At 38.4% G+C, this 27,752-nt stretch overlaps 1 protein-coding gene across 1 annotated transcript in view; it reads right to left on the reverse strand.

The window, feature by feature from the left end:
• Positions 1 to 2,252: 2,252 nt before the first annotated feature.
• LOC144661376 (uncharacterized) overlaps positions 2,253 to 27,752 on the reverse strand; it is a 40,150-nt gene continuing 14,650 nt past the window's right edge. The window contains exons 4-11 of the mRNA XM_078522108.1: positions 24,507 to 24,587; positions 24,157 to 24,231; positions 22,555 to 22,626; positions 21,207 to 21,421; positions 9,704 to 9,829; positions 6,142 to 7,698; positions 3,934 to 4,339; positions 2,253 to 3,422 (exon numbers count right to left, since the gene is read on the reverse strand). Coding sequence (XP_078378234.1) covers positions 3,401 to 3,422; positions 3,934 to 4,339; positions 6,142 to 7,698; positions 9,704 to 9,829; positions 21,207 to 21,421; positions 22,555 to 22,626; positions 24,157 to 24,231; positions 24,507 to 24,587 — 2,554 coding nt within the window. The 3' untranslated portion in view covers positions 2,253 to 3,400. The remainder of the gene's footprint in view (positions 3,423 to 3,933; positions 4,340 to 6,141; positions 7,699 to 9,703; positions 9,830 to 21,206; positions 21,422 to 22,554; positions 22,627 to 24,156; positions 24,232 to 24,506; positions 24,588 to 27,752) is intronic.

Below are 27,752 nucleotides of genomic sequence, written 5' to 3' on the forward strand. Positions count from 1 at the left end.
TACAAGGTTCATGAAAATAGAAATTATTGGTATCTAAGCAATTCTTTAACCTTTTATTTGATATGGGGTGTAAGATGTCTGTGATTGTAATCTGGAAGCACGACATCCATTAGACTGGAGACACCGCTGAAGATATACGGTATTCATAAGGAGGCTCGATGTAGTTTCTTTAGCCCAAGGGTGGTTGTTTTGAAAATAAAAATGATCAAGGAGGCCAATATTCGATTTTTGTACGTCCGAGGGATGATTTGTTAAAAAAAATATATCGACTGCCTATTGTAGGAAACTACAAGAAGAAAACTTCATTCTTGATTTACTCCAAAACGCTCTGACAGATTTTTCTAAAATTTTGTCTATGGGCTGTCATGATATGGCTACTTACCAGTTCCCTAGCTACTTATGGACCGCATGGTCTCTGCGCATGTCAGACAGTTTGCCTCCATCTTGGATTACTGTACGAGTAAAGTTGTGTTTAGTAATCCTTGTTGAATCGTCTCATCTTTTAAGTAGTCACCGAATAACATTACATGGGTAATCAATCCACTATACTTTAACATATGAAAAATTAATATCGAGAGTTAATCTAGATTTCGAGAAAATCAAGCTAGTTTGAATACAGAGAAAGACGACAGTCGTTGCTATGGTAACCTTTGTGACGAAGTGACCAGTAAAAAATCAAACTGTGGTCATATTTGATCATTATGGTGTATTTTGGCAAAAATCGAAGATTGGCTTTCTAGATATTTTCATTTTTAAAACCACCACCCTAGGACTAAAAAAACTACATCGAGCCTCCTTCAGGTAGTTCAATGTTTCATCGCTGCTCTTTCGAAAATTTAAAGGGAAGATCTTTATTTTGTGTTGATTATATGAATTATTTGCCGTGCGATCCTCAAATTCATCCCAATTTCAAAACGCACTGGGTGAAGTCTATTAAAAAGCCAGCGGGTTCAGGAACCTTTTGCTGTTTATTCCCTCTTCGATGCACGAGTTCTTGTATACGAGCCTAGTGACCCTTCAGGCTGGAGCTTATCCAAGTTTCGGTAGCATTAACCGACTAGAAGTGTTTCTACTCCCCCCTGGTTGGGATGCTATAGTCCATCGCAGGGTTATCGCCCCAGCATTAAATTCGCCAGTACCCATTAATACAACTGGGTGGAGAGAGGCACTATGAGATGCAAAGTGCCTTTTCCAAGAACACGACGCAGTGCCCCGTCCAACCCGGACCGCTCGATCCACAGTCCAGCTGTAGCGGGACAGATTAAGAAGAAGGAAGAAGCCAAATGTCTTCGGTTATGCAAGTTTTATTCTCGGCTGGTTACAAGGTAGCTCTATGTATTGGAATCGCTAAACTTAATTACTTTTCCGTAAGATTAAGTGCTAATAGGTGTTTCCAGATGTCCCATCTTTCGAAACCAAAGAAAACCGAAATGATGTAATGCTTTTTTTGTTTGTGAAAAATTTTGTAAAGTAAGAAATATCTTAAGAACTAGATTACAATACAGAAAAACAACTCGTTAGAGCGAAAGCTAATAATTCAATGATGTTTCTGATGAAAAAACAATGTAATTTACTATAAAAAATTAAAACTACATGAAACTTGAAAAAAGCAGTTCAGCTGCAAACAAGCTGCGAGCAAGGAAACTCGAAGGTGTCAACTCTTGCGAGCGACTCGGTTTATAATGAGATCAGTAACACTAATCAATATGCGAATTCGAACTGTAAAAATGCGAACGGTTCCTCTTTCTAATTAAGCGGTTTGTTTTGGCAAATCTTCTCGTTTCCAAATCTCACAGCAGAAAACACCTTCTACGGAAAGTAACAGAGTAAAGTGTTTTCCAATCAAAACTAATCTATTTTCTTACAATAAGTATCTTACTTAATTTACAGTTCGTTCTAGAATTCTCTATTTCCGAGTTTCCAAGATTAAACATACATAACCAATTTTTTTGTTACAGATAAATAAGGCCGATGCAAGGACTTTCCCGACCAGCTAGTTTTACTGGAAATGATAGTACCAACTGTTTTCAAAACAAAATTCCGAAGTCACTCACGGAAGCCGGCCGTCAGGCAAAATTACTTTTAGAGCAAACAAGTTGGCTTTCCAACCAATATTTGCGTTTTCCGCAAATAAATAAATAAATAAATAACGACGAAAAGGAGGTCGTCGTGTGTTCACACCTAGCTGATGATCAATATAATCCTTGCGTTTCCGCAAATCAATTAACAACTGATCTGGTTTTTGAGCACGTTTTGCGGAACCGACCTGAAGCGTATATATGTGTGGACACATCTAGGTATATATGTTTCAACTAGAATATTTAATAAGCGTATAATTTTAATCCCAAAACGTCAGCGTAAAATCCAACCAGACAAAATCGAACAAATGAATGGAGAAGACGTCTCCTTTTATCATGAAGCTGAGACAGTGGAAACAATTAAAATCAAATATTCAAAGAAATTTAATCATATGGGCGATGAACAAAAGGAAATCTGGTTTCTAGAAAATAATGAAACTCTTGAAATTGACATATCAAAAGAGAATTTCTTTGAAGATTCAGCAGAACATGATGCGATTGAAGCTTAATTAAAAGGGAGTCATGAAGATTACATTCAGATCCAAGAACAGAAATTAGATTCCGCTGCGTTACATCCACCGCAGAAAGAAGAAAATCATGAAACATGCCAAATATTACATAAAGACCATGAAGCTTATTGTCGACAAACGTCACTAGAAACAGCTGAAAGTATGAGCCCTTAATCAACCGGATGATTGCATTATTTCTTAGTCAGATTCTGCGCTGAAGTACAAGAGAGTAAATACTAAGTGAAATTTTATAGCGAATAAATGCATCGGTCCAACTGTAAAGCGTAGGTGGAGGCAAAAGGACGCCGGCCACGAGCCCTTAGTTCTCGTTAATTTATTTTCATAACGTCTCCGATTGGCGTTTTTGTTCGACTTGGAAAATTCATTACTGCGGTGCTTTTACTTTAAACCTCGCTTAGTTTAAGCTAAATATCGGAAAGATTAAATATTTTAAGAAATTTTGAAATCCAAATTGAGCACATTTGCTTTCGTTGTTTTTTTGTGTGTATTTGTGACTTAATTTTATGTTGACTTAAATGACTTATATAGATACTTTCACTTGAGTAATTAGAGTGGATGTTATTTACAGTTTCCTTTAATAGCAATGAGTATATGTTTTCTTCAGTGACATAACCTAGCTGGAAATGACTAAATACGCTTGGCGGATCACTAACTGAAGAAGTATATATATGGTCTATTGTCTTCCCTATATCTACTTCAGCGTGCTTTTATGAAAAATGACTTTTTTGTCGCAGGACGTTTGATAAGTTCTTATCCGTCTTCATTTCCAGTATGAAAGCCTTCGAGTTTAATTCAAGCTTGCTTGGATGGAGTGCTGAAAAATATAAAAAAAACGATTTACTTTTTGCTAGGGAAGAAACTCTTATCTCGTGAAATAACTCCGCTGTAGATGTTTAACATTTATTTTCTCAGAGGACCCTCCTGAAAACCACCCCTAGGTGATTGGAGGCCACCTCTTAAAATAATATGTATTATTTTTTATTATTTTTTAGACGCAACAATTTAATAGCATGATGAAAATAAAATTCAACAAATGTAGGCCGGAAGATTTTGGGCAGCTAGCGAAATTTCAAAGAGTTTTACTGGTCTTTATGACAAATTGACATTTTTTTTGTTGGGACAAAAAATACTACATCTCTTTAAAACGTCGCCGAAACAAATATCGAGATCTCGTTGAACACTTGCTCACAATGGCTGTCATGGCAGACAAAACAATTTCCAGTTTGAGCTGTGCAATCACGATTGTCTTAAAGCAGCCTATGTCAGTACGATTATTTTAATCTTGTACTGAGTTCGAATTGATGACTTGTTTGTATGTTACTCACAGAGATCCCTTCCTTTTCTTCTCCAATGGCTGGTTCACCAGAGGTTCAGCGCAGGAACGCACAACCACTTCTGTTTGTGTCCCTTGGTGACGTCTCGAGACGCTAGAGCTGTACTCAGCATCTTGAGAGTTTTGATCCTGTTGCCCCACCGTGTAATCATCACCTTTCGCACCTCGGTAAAGAGTGACATCTATTGCACCACTGTCTTTGGCGGCAGTAAGCATGGTAGGCATTTCAATATGTCCTGTGTCCAGCTGATTTTGAAGGACGTCTGTTTCAACAAAATCGGATATTTCTCCCTGGAAGTCGTTTAGAGGGAGAAGCAAAGCCATACAGCATGAAAAGGACCACTGTGGTTTTTTGCGCCATTCCTTTAGGTAACTATACAGGAACAACGCGTACTGAACTAAAAAGGAAAAAAAAGAGTTGTGAAACAGCGCAATTTCCCAATTTTTTTAAAAAGTATTGCCTGAAATCCTCTTGAAATCCATTTTTTTGTCGTAAAGTCAAGGAAGGTAAGCACGGTAAGTAGCTGCAATATTAAGAGGCGATCTTTTGAAAAACACCCACTGAAATTCGCCACAAAAGATAATTTTACCTGAAACTCTGGCAACTGAAAGACTTTACCGAGGCTAGAATTAGAACAGATTTGGTTTGAGTCAAAATAATTTTCTGGCCGTTTCAGGAGCCATTAAGTATTTTGCCCCTTTGGGTCCGCCGCAACGTCTGGAAAATTAGAAAAATAGTTATTTTTTGAGCCGCTGTGAACTATGTACGTTTTCAGTATTTTAAAGTTATGACCGTTTGTTTCAGCACATGTGCGAGTAATAACAACGATTTAAGCGGAAATGTTGTTATTACTCGCACATGTGCTTATACCAGGCTAATACAAATGGTCATAACTTTTAAAATACAGAAAACGCACATGTGATTTTGCATATTTTAGCCGATAAAGGACTACACTTTGCGGTTGTGTAGAGTAGCGTTATCAGCAAGGTCCCGAAATTGAAATTATCGATTCTAAATCAAGGTCATTCTTAAACCTTCGTTCGATACCAGTCAGTAGTGGTCATTATATCCTTGATTTCGCATTTCCAGTTAAATCGAGGGAAAACTTGCTACTTTCTTAGAAAACAAGAAATGTTTTTGAGCAAAACGATGTGAAAATTGTCGGTGTTCGATGCGAATGAAATATTTGACAGTGGCTCGAAAAAAAGCTATTTTTCTAATTGTCCAGACGTTGCGGCGTCTCCGAAGGGGCAAAATATTTAATGGCTCCGAACGCTGCAAGAAAATCACATTTAATCAAACCAACTCTATTTTAGTTCTATCGATAAAATTATTTTTTGACGCGAATGTTTGAGTACAGATCGATTGACAGTAAAAAAATTGGACGTGCAAAAGTTGACAGCTCTACGCGTGCGGTATGCAAATAAATCTACCCAGAGACGCTGTGGTGGTAATATCTCAATCGTTTACTGTATTTCATTTAATATTTGCAAGAACGAGTTGTGAAGAAAAATGTGTTTTCAAATAATGGTTTCAAAATAAACTACAAATATGTCATAAACTCCAAAATTCGCACATAGAAATCTTGTCCGCTTTCAAGGAAAAGGAAGCTCGTGTCTAGTAGGCAGCATTGTACAGGAAAAAATTCTGAGTGTTTTTTTAATTATTATTCACGTTTATTTTGAGGTGCGTTTTGTAAATGAAAACCTTGGATAGTAACATGTTAATTTTGTTATTTCGTGCATTATTTTCACCGCTTTTTATCGTTGTGTTTATGCCTGAGGCACTTGTCTTTTATAAATATACTTACATAGGCTATTCATAAAGTCCATGCCTTTCCAAGTGTTCTGTTGTATCATTTACACGAATTATTTCCGGTTCTGGGATCATTTGCGGTCCCGGGAACATTTGCGGGTCGGGATCATTTGCGGGCCTGTACAGTTCTGTTCTGTGAAATGCTAATAGTTGCGAGCAACGTTTTATGATGAAGGGAATTTCTGCAGTTAGAATAGGGTGTATGCAGCAGTATAGTGTTTCTATAGTGGCGTTTGTTTTCCAACTGTTAAACTATTTTTTCTTGATTGCTCCATCATTTTCGTCTTTTAACATCTCATACAAAATTTTCTTTACCCAGCCTTCGTCGTCCCAATTAATCGCTCAAGTAGAATACCGTATTTATATATTTTTTAACCAACTTACCAATAATTAAGCCGATTACCAATGTATTTGCTCCAAATACCAAAATCTTGAATAAGACTGCGTCCGTGTTTGGGTCAAAAGAAGTCGATATGTTCTCTGCTGGAATTCTGCTGACGGCTCCAATACCAAGGTTGACAACAGTAACGGCAAGGGATATAGTCATTAATCTATTCTCGGTCACGTCTCGTATGGGTTTGATCCAGGCAAAAAGCATTCCATACATACCGGCTATGACCCATGCCAAGCCAATGTAGGATCTGCTCTCTTGTCCCACAAGAATCAAGCCAGATGTAAGGATAACTTTGCGTGACATTTCAACGCATTCCCAATACCACGAACGAGGGTTGTAGTTTTCAAAAAGAAAACGCAATCCTGATATAATCTCCATGTTATTACCTGAATCCCTAGCAGTCTCTGCGTTTGTTGTGGCTTCTTTTTGTTTCCTCCAAATGGCCATAAATGAGATGGTAGGTAGGGCAACGATGTAAATAATAGAAACGTACGCCCCAATGAGTATGTGATCGTACTTTGTACCTTGGCATTGTATGCTGTAATCTGCTTTCATGTACTTATAGCACAACTCTTCCTTGTCATCGTGGCAAAGTTTCCGGCAGGCAAGAGGTAGGACGTTTGCCGTCTTGGAACACGTACTCAGGTACGTTACATACAATAAGAAAAACACAGTTTTGTATTTAAGTTCTTTTGCCTGTGAGAGTTTTTCTGATTTTTCCTCGTCCTTCAAGTGTCGACTTCTTAAGATTATCATTTTACACACCACATAAGCGAGAACTGAAAAGACAATTACAGCAGCATTTAGCGCCATAATCGCAAACAGGCTTCCGAAGGCATCCACATGTAGCCCCGGGAAAAAGCAGTCAACAGGTGCTATCTGAAGAATATTCATCTGGAGTAGTTCCGAATATCTGGCGATAAGTTGTAGTGAATCTGGCCATTGTATGAAGGAGAACGCATGTAGTAAGCCATGGGTAACCTGATAAAAGCCAATAACGATCTTAATTTTGGACAAAAGCATGTCTATCAGAGCGTGCACTCCGTGCCTCTTAAACTTTTTTCGGCTTGTCCACATCAAAAGAACAAGGATTATCAATACAACGGCTGTAATTATAGATATTTGTCCCACCATCCACCTCTTTGATGGGCAATGTTGGCACTTTTGCAATTTCTTATAGTATCCAGAGCTGCAGACTTCACAAAGTGGACCTTCATATCCATCCTCACACGGGGAATCTAAACCACCCTTACAAGACTCTTCTCTTGGACATCTGTAAGGCGTTGGTATCGAATAAGGGAACTGTACGCTAGAGGTATCTAATGCCGGTGAAGATACCAAGAGATTTGCAATGAAATCCCTGTAGCGATCATTGTGTGACTCGTTCCGCCATTCCCACCAAAAACCAGATTTTAAAGAAGCATAATCATGTTGACATATGAGTCCACCTTGTCCGCACTTGTGGCATTTCTCAAACATATGAGTTCGATAAAATCCTTCCAAGCATTTGCAAGCGCGGTAACCAGCAAAGAAATCAGTTTCTGTCCCTATAGAAGATAATAAGGGCCACATGAATATTGAGAGGCTATTATCTTAACGACATATTCTATTTAACAATTAGACTACGAGCCCGAGTTTTCTATGAGCAAATAGTCAACGAGGCGCAGCCGAGTTGACTATCGCTCATGGAAAACGAGGGCGAGTAGTCTAATTGTTTTAGTAATAACTCTAAAGGATTGCAGTCCAAAACCTACAATATTGTGCACTTTGAAGACAAAAATCAAGAAAATCACCGCTAATAGCACGCGCGCGCGACGCACGGGAAGAAATCAGGGGAGCACAGACGCGGACCAAGAACGCTGAGACTTACATAGACAGAGCCTTTGAGCAAATAGTCAACGAGGCGCAGCCGAGTTGACTATCGCTCATGGAAAACGAGGGCGAGTAGTCTAATTGTTTTAGTAATAACTCTAAAGGATTGCAGTCCAAAACCTACAATATTGTGCACTTTGAAGACAAAAATCAAGAAAATTCACCGCTTAATTAGCTACGCGCGCGCGACTGTTTTCTATCGGCGAATAGAAATCAGTGGGAGAACCAATCAGATTCGCGGATTTCCAATAGAACACAGCTGAGTTTTTACTAAAAACGGTTAGATGCATGCTTAAGTTTTCTCGTTACAGACGATAAATAAAAGGCCCGGTCTACTTCATTTACAGTGGTATGGTTGACAGGGGACATTATAAAGAACCCACAAACATGTCGCAAAGCGTAGGTCTGTAAGTTCCCGCTGACGTGGTCTGGTTTTGTACTGTCACCGGGGTTTATGTTAGAAATGCTCGTACGTATAGCTATGATAAAGCCACTTTAAGACTTCGTAAGTAAACCACACGTACCACACCATGCCATACCATATGCCAAATCAGGCCAGATCATGTCAGATCTTAAACTTTATTAAAACAAGGTTTAAAACATCCTTCAGCATACAAAATAAAAATAATAATAAAGTATTTTTCGTTTGTCTCACGACGTAGTCATGTGTGATGGAGATCGCGACGTTTCGACTGCACACTGCTAGTATTCATCAGGCGATAAGGTCGACTGGTTGTACGTGAACTTATAAAGCACGCTGCTGTGCTGTGATTGGTTGGTTTTCAGCAGCTGCGATTGGCGCATTTTGATCCTCGCAAGATAGGATCAAGACAGAATATGCAAGACAGGATCAAAGAACACGACCGCGACATACGACTCGCCCGTACCCAGACCTCCGCCGTTGCAGAACACACCAACAACACCAGACACAACCCGCTTTGGAACGAGGTAAAGTTTATTGATCGTGACCCACACTGGTACAAACGCAGGGCCAAAGAGGCAATTCACATAAGACTTCACCCTAATAATATCAACAGGGATAATGGAATTGAAATTCCTGAAGCATGGATGCCCACGATCAAAAAACACAACAACAGGAGAACTGTACGACAGCGGACCGCTGAGGGAACAACAGGACACAGAAACAGCGAGGATCGAAATGCACCAATCACAGCTGTTGTACTCTACCACGATGAATGACCACAACATTTTTTACGATATTAATATAAAAATAGCTAACTGAACTGACTTATAATTACAGAACTACATTTAATTACACACTAAGCTGCTTTTCAAGGATGCCGTGTGGGTCGCACAGAACTCATTGAAAGCTGTGGGGACGCAAGTTATATTTAATATATTTTAAAGGAAGCGCAGATCGTAGATCATGGGATATGCTCCTCCACATCTCAGCTCCTCTATAAGAGAAGTTTTTCTTTAAATAATTGGTAAGGTACTGTGGAAGAGCCAATTTGGTATTCCTTAATCGATAAGAAGTGGTGTTGTTTTTAGACACAAATCTAGATCCCAGATACTCAGGAGGCATCCCATGCACAGCTGCTGAATGTTTATAAAGTAGATATAGTTGGTTGAGTAATGAACTCAAGTTGTAACAGAATGCAGAACGTTTTTACCTAAAACTAATGATGTTTAAACAACTTGGGTTTAGCTATCTTTTACCTTCAGGACAAGACTTGCAATCTTGTTTTCGTGTTCCTGGTGCTTTATCAAAGTGAACAAAGGAACCGTTTGGACATTTCTTGCAGCTTTTGGCTACATGGCCGACATCGTCAGAGTAAAATCCTCCTTGAAAAGGATGCAAAGGCAAAACATTTACATGGACATTCTTCGGTAAAATAGTTTTAGAGTTAGTGACTTAAGCTTGAGCGTATTCCAAAGGGACTTTCTCAGCAGAAATGGCTTTCCCTCCGCCAATTATTTGTTAATTAAGTTAATTAAGTGCCCTCGGAAATACCTCTCTATCTTAGTACCTCACGCCAACCAGGAATACAAATGGGTAACGGCGAATTTGAGCTAATGTAGGTTTCCTGACAGAATGCTGGGGTATAGTACAAAATCTCAACGGAAGTTCTTGAGCTATCAGTCATTTTTCGGAAACGAAGGGTCCGAGGGAGTCAAGGAAATAATGAAAAATAGCCTAATAGTTTACTAGTTTGTATGTGTAACTCCCGCAGAAAAACGGCAAGATTAATGCATGAACTTACGAATTTTCTTTATGTGTGTGTGAGTTTTAATTCATGCTAATAATAATTACTGGAAAACGGCAAGGACAGGACCAACACCAGGTATCCGTCTTATAGAGGTCTTCAATAAGAGGGAGTTGACTCTACAACTGTTTTGCCTTAGCCTAATCAAGAGTTTGAACAAGGGCAAGAACTGGATAAAAAATATGAAACAAAGCCAAGCAATGCAACAGAAGAATTTCGACCTGGAATTTAAAGGCGCTTTTATGCAACCATTTAACAACTCTCTCGAGCGGTGGCTTACTCAAGTGAAACTTAATCACAAGTTCAGCCCAAAAGTTTTTCATTCAGAGCTTATATTAAAATAATAAAAATAGTACATCAACCAATATACCCAAGGGTCAAACTAAATGGCGTGCGTGGGTGGGTCGTGGGTCGTACGTCGTGGGTCGTGGGTCGTGCGTCGTGGGTCGTGGGTCGTGGGTCGTGGGTCGTGGGTCGTGGGTCGTGGGTCGTGGGTCGTGGGTCGTGGGTCGTGGGTCGTGGGTCGTGGGTCGTGGGTCGTGGGTCGTGCGTTATGGCAAGGTCGCCTTTTTGTTTTCGCCTTTCTTATTAACAAAAACATATTTTTCTTTCATGTCTGGTGCACAGGTGCGCTCTTTTCCCTCCACGTCTCCCGGACAGTTTTACCAAAGTGGCCCGAAAATTTGCCTTGGCGTGGATGCTGTCTGCCGAGAATTTTCTGATCAGCAACGTTTTGGCAATTAGCAATTTATTGAACGATTTAATGTACGTCGCTTAGTAGTTTTTCATTCCGTGTCGAGTAAATTATCATGTCATTGATTTGTTTGCTTTTCCAATTTTATCAGCGAAGTCACGCTAGCCAATCATCGATATATTTTATAATTTAAGTTTCGTGGCTTTCCATTGCACGAGTATTTTCAACTGTAAGGGATTTCTACAGGAAATCTAATGGAAACTTTTGTTTCCCTGTATATGGTCAATTTTTTTGTTTCTCTTATTGAAAAACAAGAGATTTTTTAGTTTAGTGACCGATAAGTGATCAAATTAGTGCGTGGGAACACTCACGTATGATTGGTTGAAAAAAGGTCAATGTTTGCTAAAAGCATTTGTAGAAGCATCATCATGGCGGATACAGTGGTGAGTAGAACACTCTTATAGTGTAATCATTTTGATACGTTGAATTGAAAGAATATTTGTTGATTATAAATCAATTCCATTTTCGCTTTCGTTTGCAGGAAGAAAATCCCTTAACACTTGATGACACCGCGGACGACGATGAATACGAGGTATGTGTGTTGTTTCTTTCGACATGTTTACTTGCGAAGATTAAACGAAAAATTCTTCGATCCGAGGCATGTGACTTAAGCTTTAAGCAGCAGTTCGTTCTTCCTGGCTATGTGGACGATGCCACTGCAAATTCGCAATCGATTGTATTTGTATTTATTTAAAAATACTCTGCTTTGTAGAGGTAGCAAGAGAAATGAACCAAATACTGATAGTTTATTCAACGAGCGCGCAAACGTACGTCGCCAAAACCTTTCAAAGGCCATTCGGCCCGTATTTGTTTCTCAGCACTAGACCAACGGGCAAGCTACATTGTATCCGCTGATTAAAACATCAGTCGAAAACAAAAACAGGGTTATAGCCGCATAGATGTAGTGTGTGCTAAAATTACCAGTTTAAATACTGTACTGTATTGATGACACATGTTTGTTTTTGTTATCTGTTATTAGGATATTTAATTTTAACCACTGTAGATCTACAAGAATTCATTTAAAAAAAACATGGGAGCGCTGCGTTCTCCCCGCTTTAAAAATTTATTTTTTTGCGTCAACCCCGTACTATCCGGCTAGAACAGTGCAGTCTAAATGGAAATATTTTAGTGGTTAGATAGTTGAGAGCTTTCGTCCACCCTCATTTCATTTTTCCTTGTCTCGTTTTGAGTTTTGTACTTTATCGCCGTCTTTTCTTTTCTAATTTCACCAAAAAACGACAAAGAATTGCATCTAGCTCATGGCGATTAAAATCTGACAGATTTCTTGTACACCTCGCTGCACTTACGTTCACCCAAGTTAAAGTGCATCTACCGTATTTGCTCGAATAAGCGCCGCGGCGCTTATTAAATTTTTCGCGCTTCAAGTGCGGCGCTTATTCGAGGGCGGCGCTTATTTGAGGGCGGCGGTTATTCAAAATTTGGACGCCACAAAGAATCTTATCTTTAACAATAATTGAAAATAGCGTCTTTTGATTGTCAGTATTCGTCTCTTTCTGAAGAGAGAAGTGGCGCTAGCTGTCCTGGCAAAGTTCTCTGCCTTCACAACATTTACATCGCTTTTGTTGGAAAGAAATGTCCAAGTTTGTTTTAGAGTTGCTTTGTAGTGCTGTTTTTAGTAAAACGGAATTCCTCTACTAAGCACCGCATTGGGACTGCGGCGCTTATTAACTTTCTTGTTTCAAATGCGGCGCTTATTCGAGGGCGGCGCTTATTCGGGGCGGCGCTTATTCGAGTAAATACGGTAACCCCCGAAACAATACTTTCAAAATTGATTGTACATTCGTAAGAGAGTTGAATGGTTAAATATTTCTTCATCTCAATGTTCCGTTTTTAAGTTATGAAGGTTTATTTTTCCAATATGTTAATGAGTATGACGTCTACCCAGGCTTTTAAGCATACTTGTTTTGCCTAAACCATTATTTACTCGCCATTACCAGACACCAAATTTACAATAAAAATTGTGGAAATTGCGAGTATTATGATAATGCTTTTTAAATACTGCTTGTGTGAACCAGTCAAAATATGTATATTGAATGAAGACTGGGTAGACGTCATACTCATTAACATATTGGAAAAATAAACCTTCATAACTTAAAAACGCAACATTGAGATGAAGAAATATTTAACCATTCAACTCTCTAACTCATGTACAATCGATTTTGAAAGTATTGTTTCAGGGGTTAGGTGCACTTTAAGTACTACTGGAGTTGTTTTGCTCTTGGTTTTTGCTTTTTAGTATAGCTTGCTCCTCTTCTGATACGTCGAAAATTTCTCTCTGTTGTTACTATTGCTGAAAAGAAATGAAAAACACGACTCAAACTTGCTTTACAAAATTCCGCATTGTCGACCATCGATTCGACAAGTTTACAGGGCTGACGATTTGCTTTGTGCTAATTGGCTAATATCCCTGACATGTTTTTTCTTCGATTCGATTTTCTTAAATTGTACATTTAATGCATTTTACCTGAAAGTTCTTATTGAAATTACTCAAATTTAATCCCAAATTGGACTGTTCTCATAAATTAAGAAAAAATAGCTGCGCTGACAATATAGGATTTACTGACAACTATATAATTATGGATGAAATTAACATGTATTACGTTATTTCAAGTTTTGGATCCTGCACTGGATTAATTCTGAATCTCTTTTTTCTAGAGTTGCCGAACACCAACAAGTGCCGAAAGCTCACCAACGAAAGATAATAAGCGACCCAAGAAACCATTTAATGAACAAAGGTAACTGAAAGTCTTTCTAAGTTAAATGATATTCGGCAGCCAGTTTACGATTTGATGGTGCTTAAGCTCGTCTAATTATCTTAACCAGTACGAAATATGTTGTTTGTTATTACAGTTTAATGGCAAGGAAGAAGATAACATTTCGTCCGGTTGACTCTGATTCCGATGTACTGATTGAAGAGGAAAGTTCTGCTGAACAGTTTAAAGAGTCAGCTTCACTGCCAATAGTTAAAGAAGTAAGCAAGATTTCAATTCATTGCAGTCGTATAGTTTATGAACAAACCTTTGCATCTCAAGACTCTCAAGAAATCATAAAAGCCTTCCCTGGGCGCGAAATGTTTGATTTATCGGGGGGGGGGGGGGGGGATGGGAGTTGGGGAGGCCTAATTTAGATTTATGGTATAGGAATTTTTGGGGGTCTGGTTGGAAGTTCTATAGGGATGTAAGGATGTGCGCCCAACTAACTATGGAAATATCGTGGGATATTTAGCCTAGAGATCCCATGCGACACTCGTGTAACAAAGTCTTTTTCTGCTTCAGGAAATATTGATCGGTGATAGGCAAGAAGAGGCCGATATGGGATCTGACTCAAGCAGGTAAATTCTCAAATTTTGTGTGCTGTATAACTATTTTTTTCTTGAAATTCATCAGCTTTGCACTCTTTCAATTTGCACCCTATTCCCATCAAGCTTGGCGTCAAGTCAAGCGCTGTCTTAAACTAATACAAATTGTGTGAAAAAAAATAACACATTTTCGTGTTTTATTCTAGTGATAAACCGGATGAGAGTGAAAATACCAGTGAATTGGAGAGTACTGAAGGCGGCGAAGAGTTCTACTCTGTTCAGCGCCAGAGGAAGATAACGCCTAGTACCTGGAAAGGTGTTGAAATTGAGAAAGTAAATCGTATTCCTGAGAGTGGTATAGATGGTCTAAAAATATACGAGTTAAGTATCTCTGAGCAAACTTCCAGGCAAGACCTTTTACAAGATGGTAGGAAGTGGAAGAAAGATAGCAGATCGTTCTGGAAAGGCCACGGAAACGTGCGCTACTCAGATTGTAAAGGATCCCACGAATGCGAGAATTTCAACTGTGAATATCGAACCGAATATGGTGTCGTCAATACTACGCAATTCGAGAAGGGAAAAGATGGACGATTGAAATGCTGCATATGTGACAAATATGCACGCCACGTTCCTTGTCCGGCAAGAAGATATGTAGTTCCCAGGAAAAAGAGTGTCAGAGTTTACCATTTTGGAAGTCACACATGTCCTGTAGTGCCACCATCTCAGAGACCGAAAGAGAAGGTCGAGAATTTCTTTCGGGAAAATCCAGACATGAAACCTTCGCAAGTGCAAAACACAGCCATTCTTTACGACATCAGGCAGAGAAAACCGTGGGAGGAAGTAAAGAAAACTGCTAAGTCGTTTGAAGATAAGAAGTGGATCTCAAATCAGAAACAGAAAATCAAAAGCGAGACCCAGCCTTATGGGCACAACTTTGAAGCAGTTGCAACCTACAAAGAATATTGTGACAAAAGGGATCCTTACTACATATTCAAGATGAATGATAAGCGTGGGAATCCGGATAAGCCTTCATTCGTCTTTAAAAGCAGCAAGCTAGTATCTAAATTCGCCATAAACATGGATGAAGATGGAGATCACCTCCTAAGTAAAGAATTCTGTTGCTTTGATGGTAAAGTGAATCGTTGCCAAGGCATGGTTACACTCACAGCCAGTGTTTACCACCCAATTCTCCGCAAGCAGGTGGTTCTGGCAAGTATGGAGTGTAAAAGCGAGAGTACAGAGAATGTTGCACTGTTTTGGTCACTTTTCAACGAAATGCTGTCAAAAGTTACTGGAGAGCAAGATGTTATGTTCAATCCAAGAGGTTGGTGCTCATACATACATACATACATACTTTATTTAACGTGGAAAAAAGTACACACTTAGCTGTTAGCTAGTTTACAGGTGCTCCACGACGATTAAAAGTTTAGTATTTACAAAAGTATTTACATCAAAACAAAGGGTATAAAAGTATTACATCAGACTATTTTAAAATGGTTAAAAAAAAAAAAACAAACAAAAAAAAAAAACAAACAAACAAACAACAACACCATCTAGCTAAATTAAGATTCCTAAAAAAATATATATATATAAATATAAAAATCCTATCTAAAAGCTCTGACATGGCAGGGTCGAATCTGCAAGGAATAAAACAGGTCTTTGGCGAAGGGGCACTCCAGAAAGTGAAGGGATGCGAGTTCCATTTCAAGGAATGCAGAAACCGGCATGCCCGTTCGTTGGCAAGTGAAGAAACGAGAGACAAATTTAAGAAGCTCTGTGACGCCCTTCTTTCCACAGCAACACCTCCTGCTTATTATTCAGCGAAAGAAGACCTCGCCAAATTTGTCGAAGAAGCACCTGAAGAAAGGGGGCATTTAATGACCTGGATTCAGTGGTGGGATGACCGCCGAGGTTTCATCTTCCCAGCGTTTGCGCCGTGCGATAACGCACCAAAAATGAACCAGGCCGAGGTTGTGCACGCTAGTTGGGCACATAAGGACCGTGAAAACCTGACGCTCCTGGATTCTGCAGAATGCCACGTCCGTGATTGTGTTCTACTTGAAACAGCATATGAAGGTATCAAGCAGGGAGACTCCCGTGTTGGAACTGGGCCCAGCCTTATGCAGAGAAGGGCACGGGAAACAGCTATTCAGCTTAAAAGAGCGGCGACATTGGGTGAAGAGCTTTTGCGAGAAGACATAAGTCAAGCTGAACCTGAGCCCTCACGAGTGGGAAGAAAAGTTGATCCAGCCTGTAGCCATCGCGCAGACAAACAAAGAGAGAAAAGGCCATCTGGTACAAGTCGATTTCGTTCAACCCGGTCTGCACACTTTCTGTCAAGACTCGAGAAAGCAAAACAGGATAAGGATTTCATCAAAGTAAGAAAAGTGTTCCCCAGTCTGACGTGTCCTCCGTTTTTGAAATTCAGAGCTCGGATGGTAAGAAAGTGCATAAAGTCGTAGTATCAGAAGCTCCAAGTTGTTCATGTGAAGATTACAAGAAGTTCAATGGAAAGGAACTTTGCAAACATGTCATTTGGGTTTACCTGTACGCCTTAAATGTCGACGAGAATAGTCCCTCGATAAACCAGATAACTCTCTCTCAAGATTATGTCAGAGAAATCCTCACAGGGTCTTCGCCTATTGCAAGCAGCTGCGTCGACAGCACCCCCCGCTCTCACGATTTCAGAAGCCGAATGGAACGTGTAAAGTCCATCCTATCGAAGGACAAAAGAAACGAGCAGCAAAATTTGTGGTATTTGATGCACAAAGAAAGAAAACCAGGGAAAAATTCACACTGCAAGGCATTGAAATGCAAGAAAGAAATTGTACCCGGGGATCTTTGTGTCTTTGTCAAGGGATTGGAAGTTCCATACCAACAGGCATTTGCAGTTCAGTCAAATTTCTATTTCTGTCCGTGCATGGACTGTCTTCAGCAAATCCCGCCGTGGTCAAACCTAGCGATTCCTGGGAAGGTTTTTATTAAGAAAGATGTTTCAGATGCAGAAATAGCCGGAGCTTTAAGGGACGGCATTCCTTTGTCGTTTGGAGATTGAGGCCTTCAGGTTCGCGAAAAAAGTTGCGTTAAATGAGGGTGCTAATAAGGGTACCAAATTGTCAGCTAACTACAAAATGTTTGGCCAAGTTTCAGTTAACTACTTATTTTAGTTATCTATTAACTTTAATTGTTCACAACGAAAACTATTGCACCATAACCCGAATTTCTACTTCACTACTCCAGTGATAACACAAAACAATGAATTGACAGGCATGCACGACTCTTACGCACGTGTATTAGCCATTTTCATAGTTTCGATGACACTAGTATATCTTTGAGAGACTTACCCCATTTTGATCATTTTAGGGAAGGTCCTTCGACTTTTTCCCTGAACAATGGTTCTCGTAATCAATGCCAATTTTTCGTGAGTATTTGCTTTTACTTTGGTCTGTGTTTGGTATTGCGTTACAAAAGGCAATAGTTTTCGTTGGGTTGGAGGACCCGCTTCCTATTCTAGGCTTTCTTTTCTTTCTGAGTATCCTCTATCGATAAGACAAGATTATTGGAAGTGCTTGACTGCAGGAACGACTGCAGGAATTTCTTGTAAGCAGACTCAAGACGTAACCTTTTATAAAACCTTTCTTTACTCCTGGAAGTTTAACGAAGATTAATAATTATTATGTATACTGAAATGGTTTCATTGGGCTAGAAATATGGTGCGTTTTTTCGTTTGATGTGACAGCCATTTATGTTGCCCATGGAAGCTCGGTGTGTTTGTAGGTAACAGCTTTAAGCAAAATGCACCGAGTCCAAACTTTTCCGCTTGCTTTATTTCCATCAATGAAATGTTTTGAAATGTCGTTCGACTATTGATTCTTTGTCAACATCACGATAAAACTCAGAATAACTTTGACCACGCCCCACTCGACGCCATCACGGAGATCAACATGTGCCTGGAACTACCCTGATACATTTCGCAGGAAAATGTCACGGACTAGCTTTGTTGTTATGAAAAACTTGGTTGCTTTTATTAACAATAACAATCGTATTCAGTATAATTAATAGAACGTCACTTATCTGTTAACGTTTCATTTATCAGTTAACTACTAATTTTTTTGACCAAATATCAAGGTCAAATCGATGTTGTTGTTTCAGATTCCGAAGGTGTGTCGTCCACCGCGGTCAAACGACAAAAACATGCCGAAAACAAGACAAGTACTTGAAAGTCTAGGTTGTGATTTTTTGAATTCAAAGTTTCATGCATTACCGGTATGCTGACAATTTACAAAGCTTTTTGGAGTTTTATAAAAAAACGTGTTACAAAATGGCGATATGTGGACAAGTCCACGCCATTTGTTCAAATTACTTTAGTTCAGATGGAAGCATTTAAAAAAGGAAACATGACGTGAGAAAGTGTGAATATGTTTGCACTTTGCCAGCAACAATTTTATTGATTCTTGTTTATATTTACTCTTAAATATGAACAAAATTCCCCGAAAAAGAAAGGAAATCTACCCTAGACGTTAGACCGTGGTGAAGGTGCATCGCTTTTATGACCTTCATTTATCATTTAAACCTTGAGGCTGAAGGTGCACTGTCGAATAGTTGCGTTAAATAAAATTAAAGGGACATCAAAAGCAATTGAGCGAAATGAATATTCCATTTGTTCAACTGACTAAAGTTACTTTATTGTAAAAATAAAAACGTTTATATTATCTTTGGCATATATTCTGTGAAAAACGTAATTCGCGTGAGTCAGTATCCCAGTAAACCCAGTGGAAATATTCCGACAACAGTTTTCTGCTCTCGCTAACCTTTGATTAAAATGCCTATTTCACAAAACTGGAAGGGCGGCATTAAAAATAACTAATCGCCTTATAAGCCAAACAGAAGAAGGTTGTCCTTGCCGATACAATCGTTTTAAGGGTGTTCTATTTTATTTACGATTTAGCGGCAGTCCCATACAACCTAACACCTTCACCCAAGGTCTTTGAATATGTCAAAATCAAATTGCCTTTATTGCACCACACATTTTTAGGTAAGGTCTTTAAATTTCAGATATAGCTGGAAACTCGACTTAAACACTTAAAATCTACACCGGAAAAAGCCGTTGTTGCGAAATAGCATGGGAAACCGCAAAAAATCACATGTTTATTTCGGATGCACGACGCACGACGCACGACCCGCGACCCGCGACCCGCGACCCACGACCCACGACCCACGACCCACGACCCACGACCCACGACCCACGACGCACGACCCACGACGCACGACCCACGACGCACGACCCACGACCCACGACGCACGACCCACGATCCACCACCCACGCCAATTAGACAATCTCTATACCCAAAAGCAGGGTGCTATCTGGTTACGGTGGTTGTCGATTTTATGTGCCGGAAGTTACTCAAGTGTGAATTAATTATCTGCATACCGCAGGACAAAGGTACAATAAAAATCTCAAATGGCGGTTTTCGAAACGAAGATTCGCCGGCCGTATCGATTTATCTACTACTGCTGCTAAGCTTTAAGTTGATATTTCGTATTCCTGTTTACACTGATCAGTTAAGACTGGACTGTTTTCAATAATGCATGGAAAAGAACTGTCACTTCAAGACGTGGAAATCAGTTACAAATGGCGCGTCAAGAAAATTGGATAACCAGCTTCGCCGAGGGCTTAGGTTTTGTCTTAAAGGAAGAAAACAGGATTTATAATGTATCAGCGAACACCACAGTAAGCGAGTCTATGTTTTTATTTTACTCAGTTGAAGTTCACATGGGGAAAATTAACCTTTGCGTGGAATGATTACATAAAGTTGATAAGATCAACAATGTCACGGTCGGTTAAATTAACGAATTTTAAGCAACTTTGAGTTCTGAAAGCATGGCACCAAATCATTTCCCAAGGAAATCCTTTTGGTATCGAAAATAACAATCATTTATCTGTCTAATACCAAATTTTCGGCCATTTATTTCGCTTCGCTCATACTTAAATAAAGCGATAAGTTTGACCTATTTTGAATTAAATCAAAAGTGTGTCAAATAAATTTAATTATATTTTGCAAATAAAAGGACTTCAAGAGCCGAAATTGCTTTCGACGTACTAATTTGATGTTATTCTTCGATATTTAATAGGTATTTTTCTTCCAGAGTGCTTTATTTTTCGACGCGAAGCTAACAAACTCGGCATCAATTTTGAGCTCCGAAAGCGTCAATTTTGCTGGAATTTAGAATTATCGATTTTCTCGAAGACAAATCGATATTTAGTCAAACAATATATACTGTGATTTATTTCATATTAAGGCCTACCCATGGTAAGAGTATGAGCGGAATCCATTTAAGGACTCTTACCGGAAATGTTTGACCGTAATTAACATGTGCTCTTAAAGACTTTGTTAGAGTTGTGTTTGGACCTCTTTAGGCCTTAGAGACATTGAACACTTTTTGAAATCTTGTTAGGCTTGTTAGGCTTTAAGAACTTTTGAAACAGCGAGAAAGTTGTTTTAAAATTGTTTTTATTTCTTCTCAAGTCGTATATAACAGTATTGTAAGTTTTGTTCCAAAGAGGGGAGAGATGTAGTGTTGTTACCTAATATGGGCATGCATTAGGAGCCCGGATGTTAACGCACGAGGCAAGGAATGTAATCGATTCAGTCGAGCTAGTGTTTAGAGCATGAATTAAACGAGCGTTCAAGAAAAGCATTTGTCTCTGTTAGAGCCACCCACCGACCATTACAAAGGGAAAATTCGAATTCGTCGTAATCAATTGACCATAACAGACGTTTGCGTCGAAAGTTCGTGAAACTCATTACTAGCTGGCTTCTATCTCGAAAAACATGTGCTGATTTCCAAACATGTCACAGCCGTTTATATCTTGAGACATACCTGGAGGGCATTCGATGCAGCCTTCTACTCCTTTAGAAGAAGAGTTGGAAAATGTTCCTTGAGGACAGGGCACTAACGTCAATCTGTTTCTGCCAGAGAATGGGTTGGTATCTCTTCCAAACCCCGTAGCCATGAGTGCAGAAACTAGGGCGCCATAATCCGCCGAAGGATGATAAACAAGTGTGACCGCCCCTGCATCCGATTTTATAGGATTCCTAGAATGAGGAAGCTTCACGTTTCTTTCTTTATTTATTTATCTATCTATCTATCTATCTATCTATCTATCTATCTATCTATCTATCTATCTATCTATCTATTTTTTTTTTTCTATCTATCTATCTATCTATCTATCTATCTATCTATCTATCTATCTATCTATCTATCTATCTATCTATCTATCTATCTATCTATCTATCTATCTATCTATCTATCTATCTATCTATCTATCTATCTATCTATCTATCTATAACAGAAGATGAACAAATCAACTGTACATTTGACTTGGCATTTTATTACTATTTAGTTTCGTACTACACAACCGTGCAGCACTCATCAGATAAAATTGCCAAATGCGAATTTACATCGTTACACTGATTTGAAATGCACATGCGGCCGTTGGAAATATGATAGCTAGAAAAAGTGAACTATTTTACAAAACAATACAATACAAAGTGAAAACTATTGCGTGACAAGAGAAACTTCAAAATTTAGCATTCTTCAGGAGGAATTTGTTTGCGTGTCTACATGATGTCACCAGTTCATTTCGCTTGTTCAGAGAGCCTAGCTCAGGTTTACAAATAATAAAGTACTTCTCCCAGAGGCATAGATTACATCGTTTAGAAGCGGGGTTATATGGGGCAGCTTGCTTTAGAATTCTCCAAGTGACTTTGAACTTCGACTTATTGAACTTCGACTATATATCTATATTTGAACTTCGACTATATATCTATCTATTTATTTATTTATTTATTTATTTATTGGAGTGATTTCCTTTAAATAAGACAAATTTTCATTTAGCAAATGCCGCCATGTTCACTGCCTGGATGACAAACGTGGCATAGCTTAGTAGCCACGCCTTGAAATGTTATATCTTCCGCCTAGCGTGGTGAATATCGCGTCATATTCCGAGCCTCTCGACCAATAAAAATTACATTCACTTCTGGAAATTACACTAAGGCCAAATATGAGTTTTAAGTCTCTTTAAAGGCTGTAATATGACTTGCTTTTCTTCTTGTTACGTAGGCTTTACACCTTGTTCGCGGGTGTTTTTCATTGGTCTTAATTGATAAGTTTCATCACGTTTGAGAGCTTAGTTGGATGTATTTCTAATGATGCTATTTGTACTGACAGAAATATTGAACAGCGTACGCGGCCCTCCAAAAAAAACTTCACTATTGCGACTGTCCTGTTATCCATCACCCTGAAAAAAAAAAGAATTCAATCCAAAAAGTATACAGCTTTGCCATTGTGCGTAGTACAGCATAGTTAAAGCAAAATGGCACGTATTTTAACTGCGAAATAACTTTTTTGTGGCCGTCGAATTTCCAGTTAGATTAATCATGATTCTATAACCCGGCGCGTAAGGCATGTGCGTTTTATTATATTTTATAGGAAAATCCATTACCTGACTTGTGAATTCCACGTTAAATTTCACTTGAAAAACCGATATCGCATAGCCTTTTTATAATAGAAAGAAAACCCAATTTATTTTTTGTTTATGGTTGAACGTTGCAATTTTTAACGCGCGTTCAGAAAGCCATTCCAAATCATTTGTCATGAGCTAACCTAAGCCAAGCTAAAATCGATCACAAAACTTCATTTGAACCTGCGGGAGACACTGATCCCTCGTTTTTCAACGCCTCATACAAGCTTTTTAACCATTTTAACGACGGCATTATAGTATTTTACAGAACATTGTTGTTTTTCGAGCATCAATTTCAAGTTTTCGTCTCATCAGCACAAGACAAACTTAAGAAATCTTTATCTCTTCGGCCTGAAAGAAGTAGACAACACGCATTCATAGTGAAAAGCACTTAACATTCAACAACGTCAAGTAAAGGTTTAAAGGAGGCGTGGACCGATGAAGTAAGTACCTTGGGATAACTTAAAAATTAAAATTCAGAAAATTTATTAGAAAGTGCATGGCTGCTTTTGAAAAACCCGCTATTTGCTTCGCAAGCACATTAGTGCGCTTGTTCGTTGTGTGTACGTTTTGTTGATTCCCAGAAACCGCTTTTTGCATCGTGAGTATCAGTTAAAGAATGTAAGATGTCATTTTTTATCGAAAGTTTGGAGCTTTTCACTGCAAAAGATGTACAATACAATTTCTATAAAACTGTCTTTTGTTTTTATCGAGTTTTAATACGGCACGCAGCAATTGACTTTGTTTTCTTTCGTTTCCTGTAGATTTTATTGTACGAACACGGCATTACTGTCAAACTATCGACAGTATTACTTCAACAAAATAAACAGTTGCTCTTTTACACGAGAAATCTCTACTATTTATTTTTTTTAACGAACGTTTCTACACTGGTCGTGTAAGCGTAATTGCTATTTACTAGCGAGTTTGTCCATACGGTACGGACATTTTTGTTTTCCGTTTCACTCATGCGGTGAAAGAAAATGTTTAACCACTCGCTGCTCGTAAGAAGAAAGCCGTAATTGAAAATTTTACAAGGAAAATCTTCTGCTTCCTTATTTCGGTCGGGGTTTTTTGCTTCGTAAACGAAGAAAAAAGTTTTTAAAACATAAATCGATTCCAATTTTGCGTGTGTTGCTACGATGCAATATCGGTCAACCTCGCTTTGAAGTCGCAATTCCACTCTGAATACCTCGCCTCGATAACCAATCAGATGGCGAGAGTTCTGTTAGCTATGCGATTCTATTTTTTATTCGTTTGAGCGAATAATTATATATACATTTATAACCATGTAAGGGCAAGATACGTCACAGTTTAGAATTCAGATTGTTAAGGCCTTCGAAGGACGCAAAGTTTAATGTCTTCATCTTCGTTCGTAACAAATATCTGTCAGAAGAAAATATATTAAATACTAGGACGAAAAAAACATTACCATGAGCTATTCTTTTTTTCTCTCTGAATCGGATTTACAAATTCCGTAAAATCTTACTCATTTCATTTTCACATTAATTAGGTGTATAAGCATGCCATTTCAAATCCACAATAACAGTGAAATTACATGTTCAAATTGTTGCTTACAAAAATTAAATTTTAGTTCCAAGCATTAAATCCCTTTTAAAGGTTTGTGTGCCCACTTTTTTTTTCTGTAACTTGCAACTTACATGTGGTACTTTATGCCTATTTCAGCATCCATTCTGAACGCTTCCGCTTCTATTGTCTTTATAGGATTATCCGATAACATTCTTCGACAAAAAAAGGAGAAACTAATAAATTAATTTTACAAGACAAATATAAAATAAATAAAACTAAATAATTAAATACGATTAAATAAATATATAGCTCAAATATTTCAACTTGATATTTTCGGTAAAATTGTTACGCCCGGTGCAATCGGTACATTAATTATAAACTCAATTTCCTATTGTTTTTACGGGATATCCAATCACAGAGTCGGTGAAGGACAACCGCCAACTTACTTGCCGGCCAACTTTCATGACAAGCCAAACTTTGCATGTGATTGGTTCGGTATACCTCGATACGGAAGTGGGCAAAATAGCCAATCAGAGACCGCTTTGGACTAGTGCACGACTACTGACGCTCCCGATTCCTTCGAGAGCGGTTAATGCATCTTCTTGTTAGAAATCTTCTATCCAATCACTTTTAAGGTGGCCCGATCCTTTTTATTTACGTGATGGTTGCATTTTTGAATCGCGCTTTTTGGCAGGAAAGATTTCACCGATGTCTTCGAATTTTTGCGTTCTTAATGAAAAATGTTCGAATTTACAGAATATGGCATTCGTTTTTCAGTCAGAATAAAATGTTTGGAGATTTGAACATATTTTCAAAATCTAGTTTTTATCAAAAATGTCTATAAATTTAAAACTCGACGATAGATTTCTCCCAAACTTTAGCAAATACGCCTCAGAGCTTTCTAGTTTTGTATCAGGAAGTTTGACCAGCTTGACAAGAAAGCAGAAAATTAACAAGGCTGGTGAAATTGAACATAATTTAAAACGTGACATAAGAAGCCGCAATGCCTTCTGTTGTACATTTGATATTTATACAACACGACAAGGAAAATGTCATAAACTTTGCTTCGAAATCCGATATAACCAACTCTTCTCCATTTAAGAAGGACTTTAGATAGAAACCGCGCTTATAGTTGCAGAAAATTGAAAAATCAAATTCCTTCATTTTTTTTTTGCTCATTAATAGCTTTTAGGTAAATAAGAAACCTGATGTATTTTGATCCCCCCAGAAGTCTTCTACTTTCGAGAAAAAAAAACAAAGTCAGTTTTCGTGATCGGAGCCTCAAAGTGACACAATTTGCAACCCGAAATTCGCTATCATTGAAAACATTGGATGTTTTCTATCAACAGGGAAGCTCTTTTCCATTCGCTAAAATATAATTTCAGGGCTTAAGCAAAACTCTTCGAACTAAAATAATTAAAAAGGTGGGGAATACTTTTCACGATACTAGAAAGTCGAATTAAACAGCAGTTTTCAACGGAATTATTTAATATGTGGTATAACTCCAAATTGTCGTTTAAACACACATGTAAATGTCTATCTAAGACATACCTGAGAATTGGCTTGGGTTGTTGAAGGCAGCCTTTTTACCAATGCATCGTAGTCCCATAAAATGTTGTGATATCGATCAAAATAGCCTGTCTTACAGCTAAACATTTCTCGGCTCCAAAATACAACAAAGCAACTGTTAAGCGCGAAATTCCTTTTGCATCTTCATCCTTAGCAATTTTCCTTTAATTTTTATTGTGGTTCTTTTCTCTTGACGAAAGTGTGTACAGAACTCCAGGACGATCAATTTGCTTCCTCAAACTGCGTTGGCAGTGCTGGAGAATTGTTTCGCGTTATTTTTACTCCGTGACATTCTCGACCCCAGAGCTCTTACTGCGCAGACTCACTTACGTCATAATATCGTGTTTCATGTCACGTGTATTATGTTACGTAAGTCACAAATCTAATCTTGTGGCAAAATGGCGAAGAGGTTTTGCGATCAAAATGGACCTAAATTGACCCAGGTTGGCTTTTTTTATCTCACTCTTTTGATTAAAGGGAATTTTGCAATGGAACATACAGCAAGTAGAAGAAAAGACAGCATTTGGGGTTAAAACATTGATTATCGTGGCGTTTGGCAATTAGAAGTATTTACACAGTTTACGGTCATATAACCCAAGCCAATTCTCAGGTATGTTTAATAAGAATATCTGTATGCATGTTTGAGCGAGAATTGAAAAAATTTAATGTTATACCACATGCTTATACCAAATTTTTGTTATCGTAAAAAGCATTCCTCGTCAGTTAATTTTTTTTCAGTTGGAAGAGTTGCGCTAAAGCCCTGATATTATATTCTAGCGAAAGAAAAAGAGTTTTTATGTTGATAGGAAATGACCAAATTTCTCTGCGCGGTTTTGTAAGCGAACGCGAGTAGTGTTCATAATGGCTAATTTCGGGTTTAAAAGTTAGGAAATTTGTGACTTCGACCACCGAAATCGATTTTCTTTCTTTTCTCAAAACTAGAAAACTTCTCGGGAAAACAAACTACATCAGGTTCCTTATCTACCTTAAAGCTATTAATGAGCAAAAAATGAAGAAAATCGATTTTCAATTTCTGCCATTAGATCAAATTTTTGCTTGGCCGGTCGTAAAAGTCACTCTTAATATTTTAGACTATCCCTTTTCTCTCGTTGCATTACTTTACATTTTGCCTAACCCCGTCATTTTATGACCCCCACTGCTCATTGTACAGCCCCTTGCAAATAAAGTATGAAAAACATCGCGTACTCCGATACATAAAGTGTCATTTTTTTTGAAGTTGTCGTTTAGTGGAGGGTGCAAATTAAACGTAAAAAAACCCTAGTAATAATAATAACAAGTATAGATATTGAAACAATAAAAAAATAAAATAGAGATAAAAAAAGAGGGCATAGATATTACTACAGAGTGGAATTAAGCTCTGTTTTAGAGCCTGTTTACTTACAGGGAGGGTGCCTTGGCTAACCGAGACCCGGCTAGCAGGGCTGAAAACATAGCCCGCCGCAGAATTCACAGTCTTTCTACCCGAGTAGAGACAGCTTCATTGAAGGATTTCACGATAAAAAGTGTTATGATTGAAAAAAAAAAGTCATATGATTGAAGAAAAATGTTACTTATTAGGGGAGCTCCCAGTAGCCCAAAGGGCCGCAGAGCAGACCCCATACACAAAGAAAATTAACAGAACCATGCTTTTGCTTTTTCATAGTCATCATGGCTAGCGGCATGGTTCACGGGTGTTGCTCAAATTATATAATTTCCAGTCGACAGATTAAACCAATTTAGCACTCTTTAGGTTCGTATGTTATGCATTTAATGCCAATAAGTTAAAATTTAATGTAAGGACACGTGTA

This window comes from Oculina patagonica, chromosome 7 (genome assembly GCF_052425735.1).
Source record: "Oculina patagonica isolate OP01 chromosome 7, crgOcupat, whole genome shotgun sequence".
NCBI classification, from domain to species: domain Eukaryota; kingdom Metazoa; phylum Cnidaria; class Anthozoa; order Scleractinia; family Oculinidae; genus Oculina; species Oculina patagonica.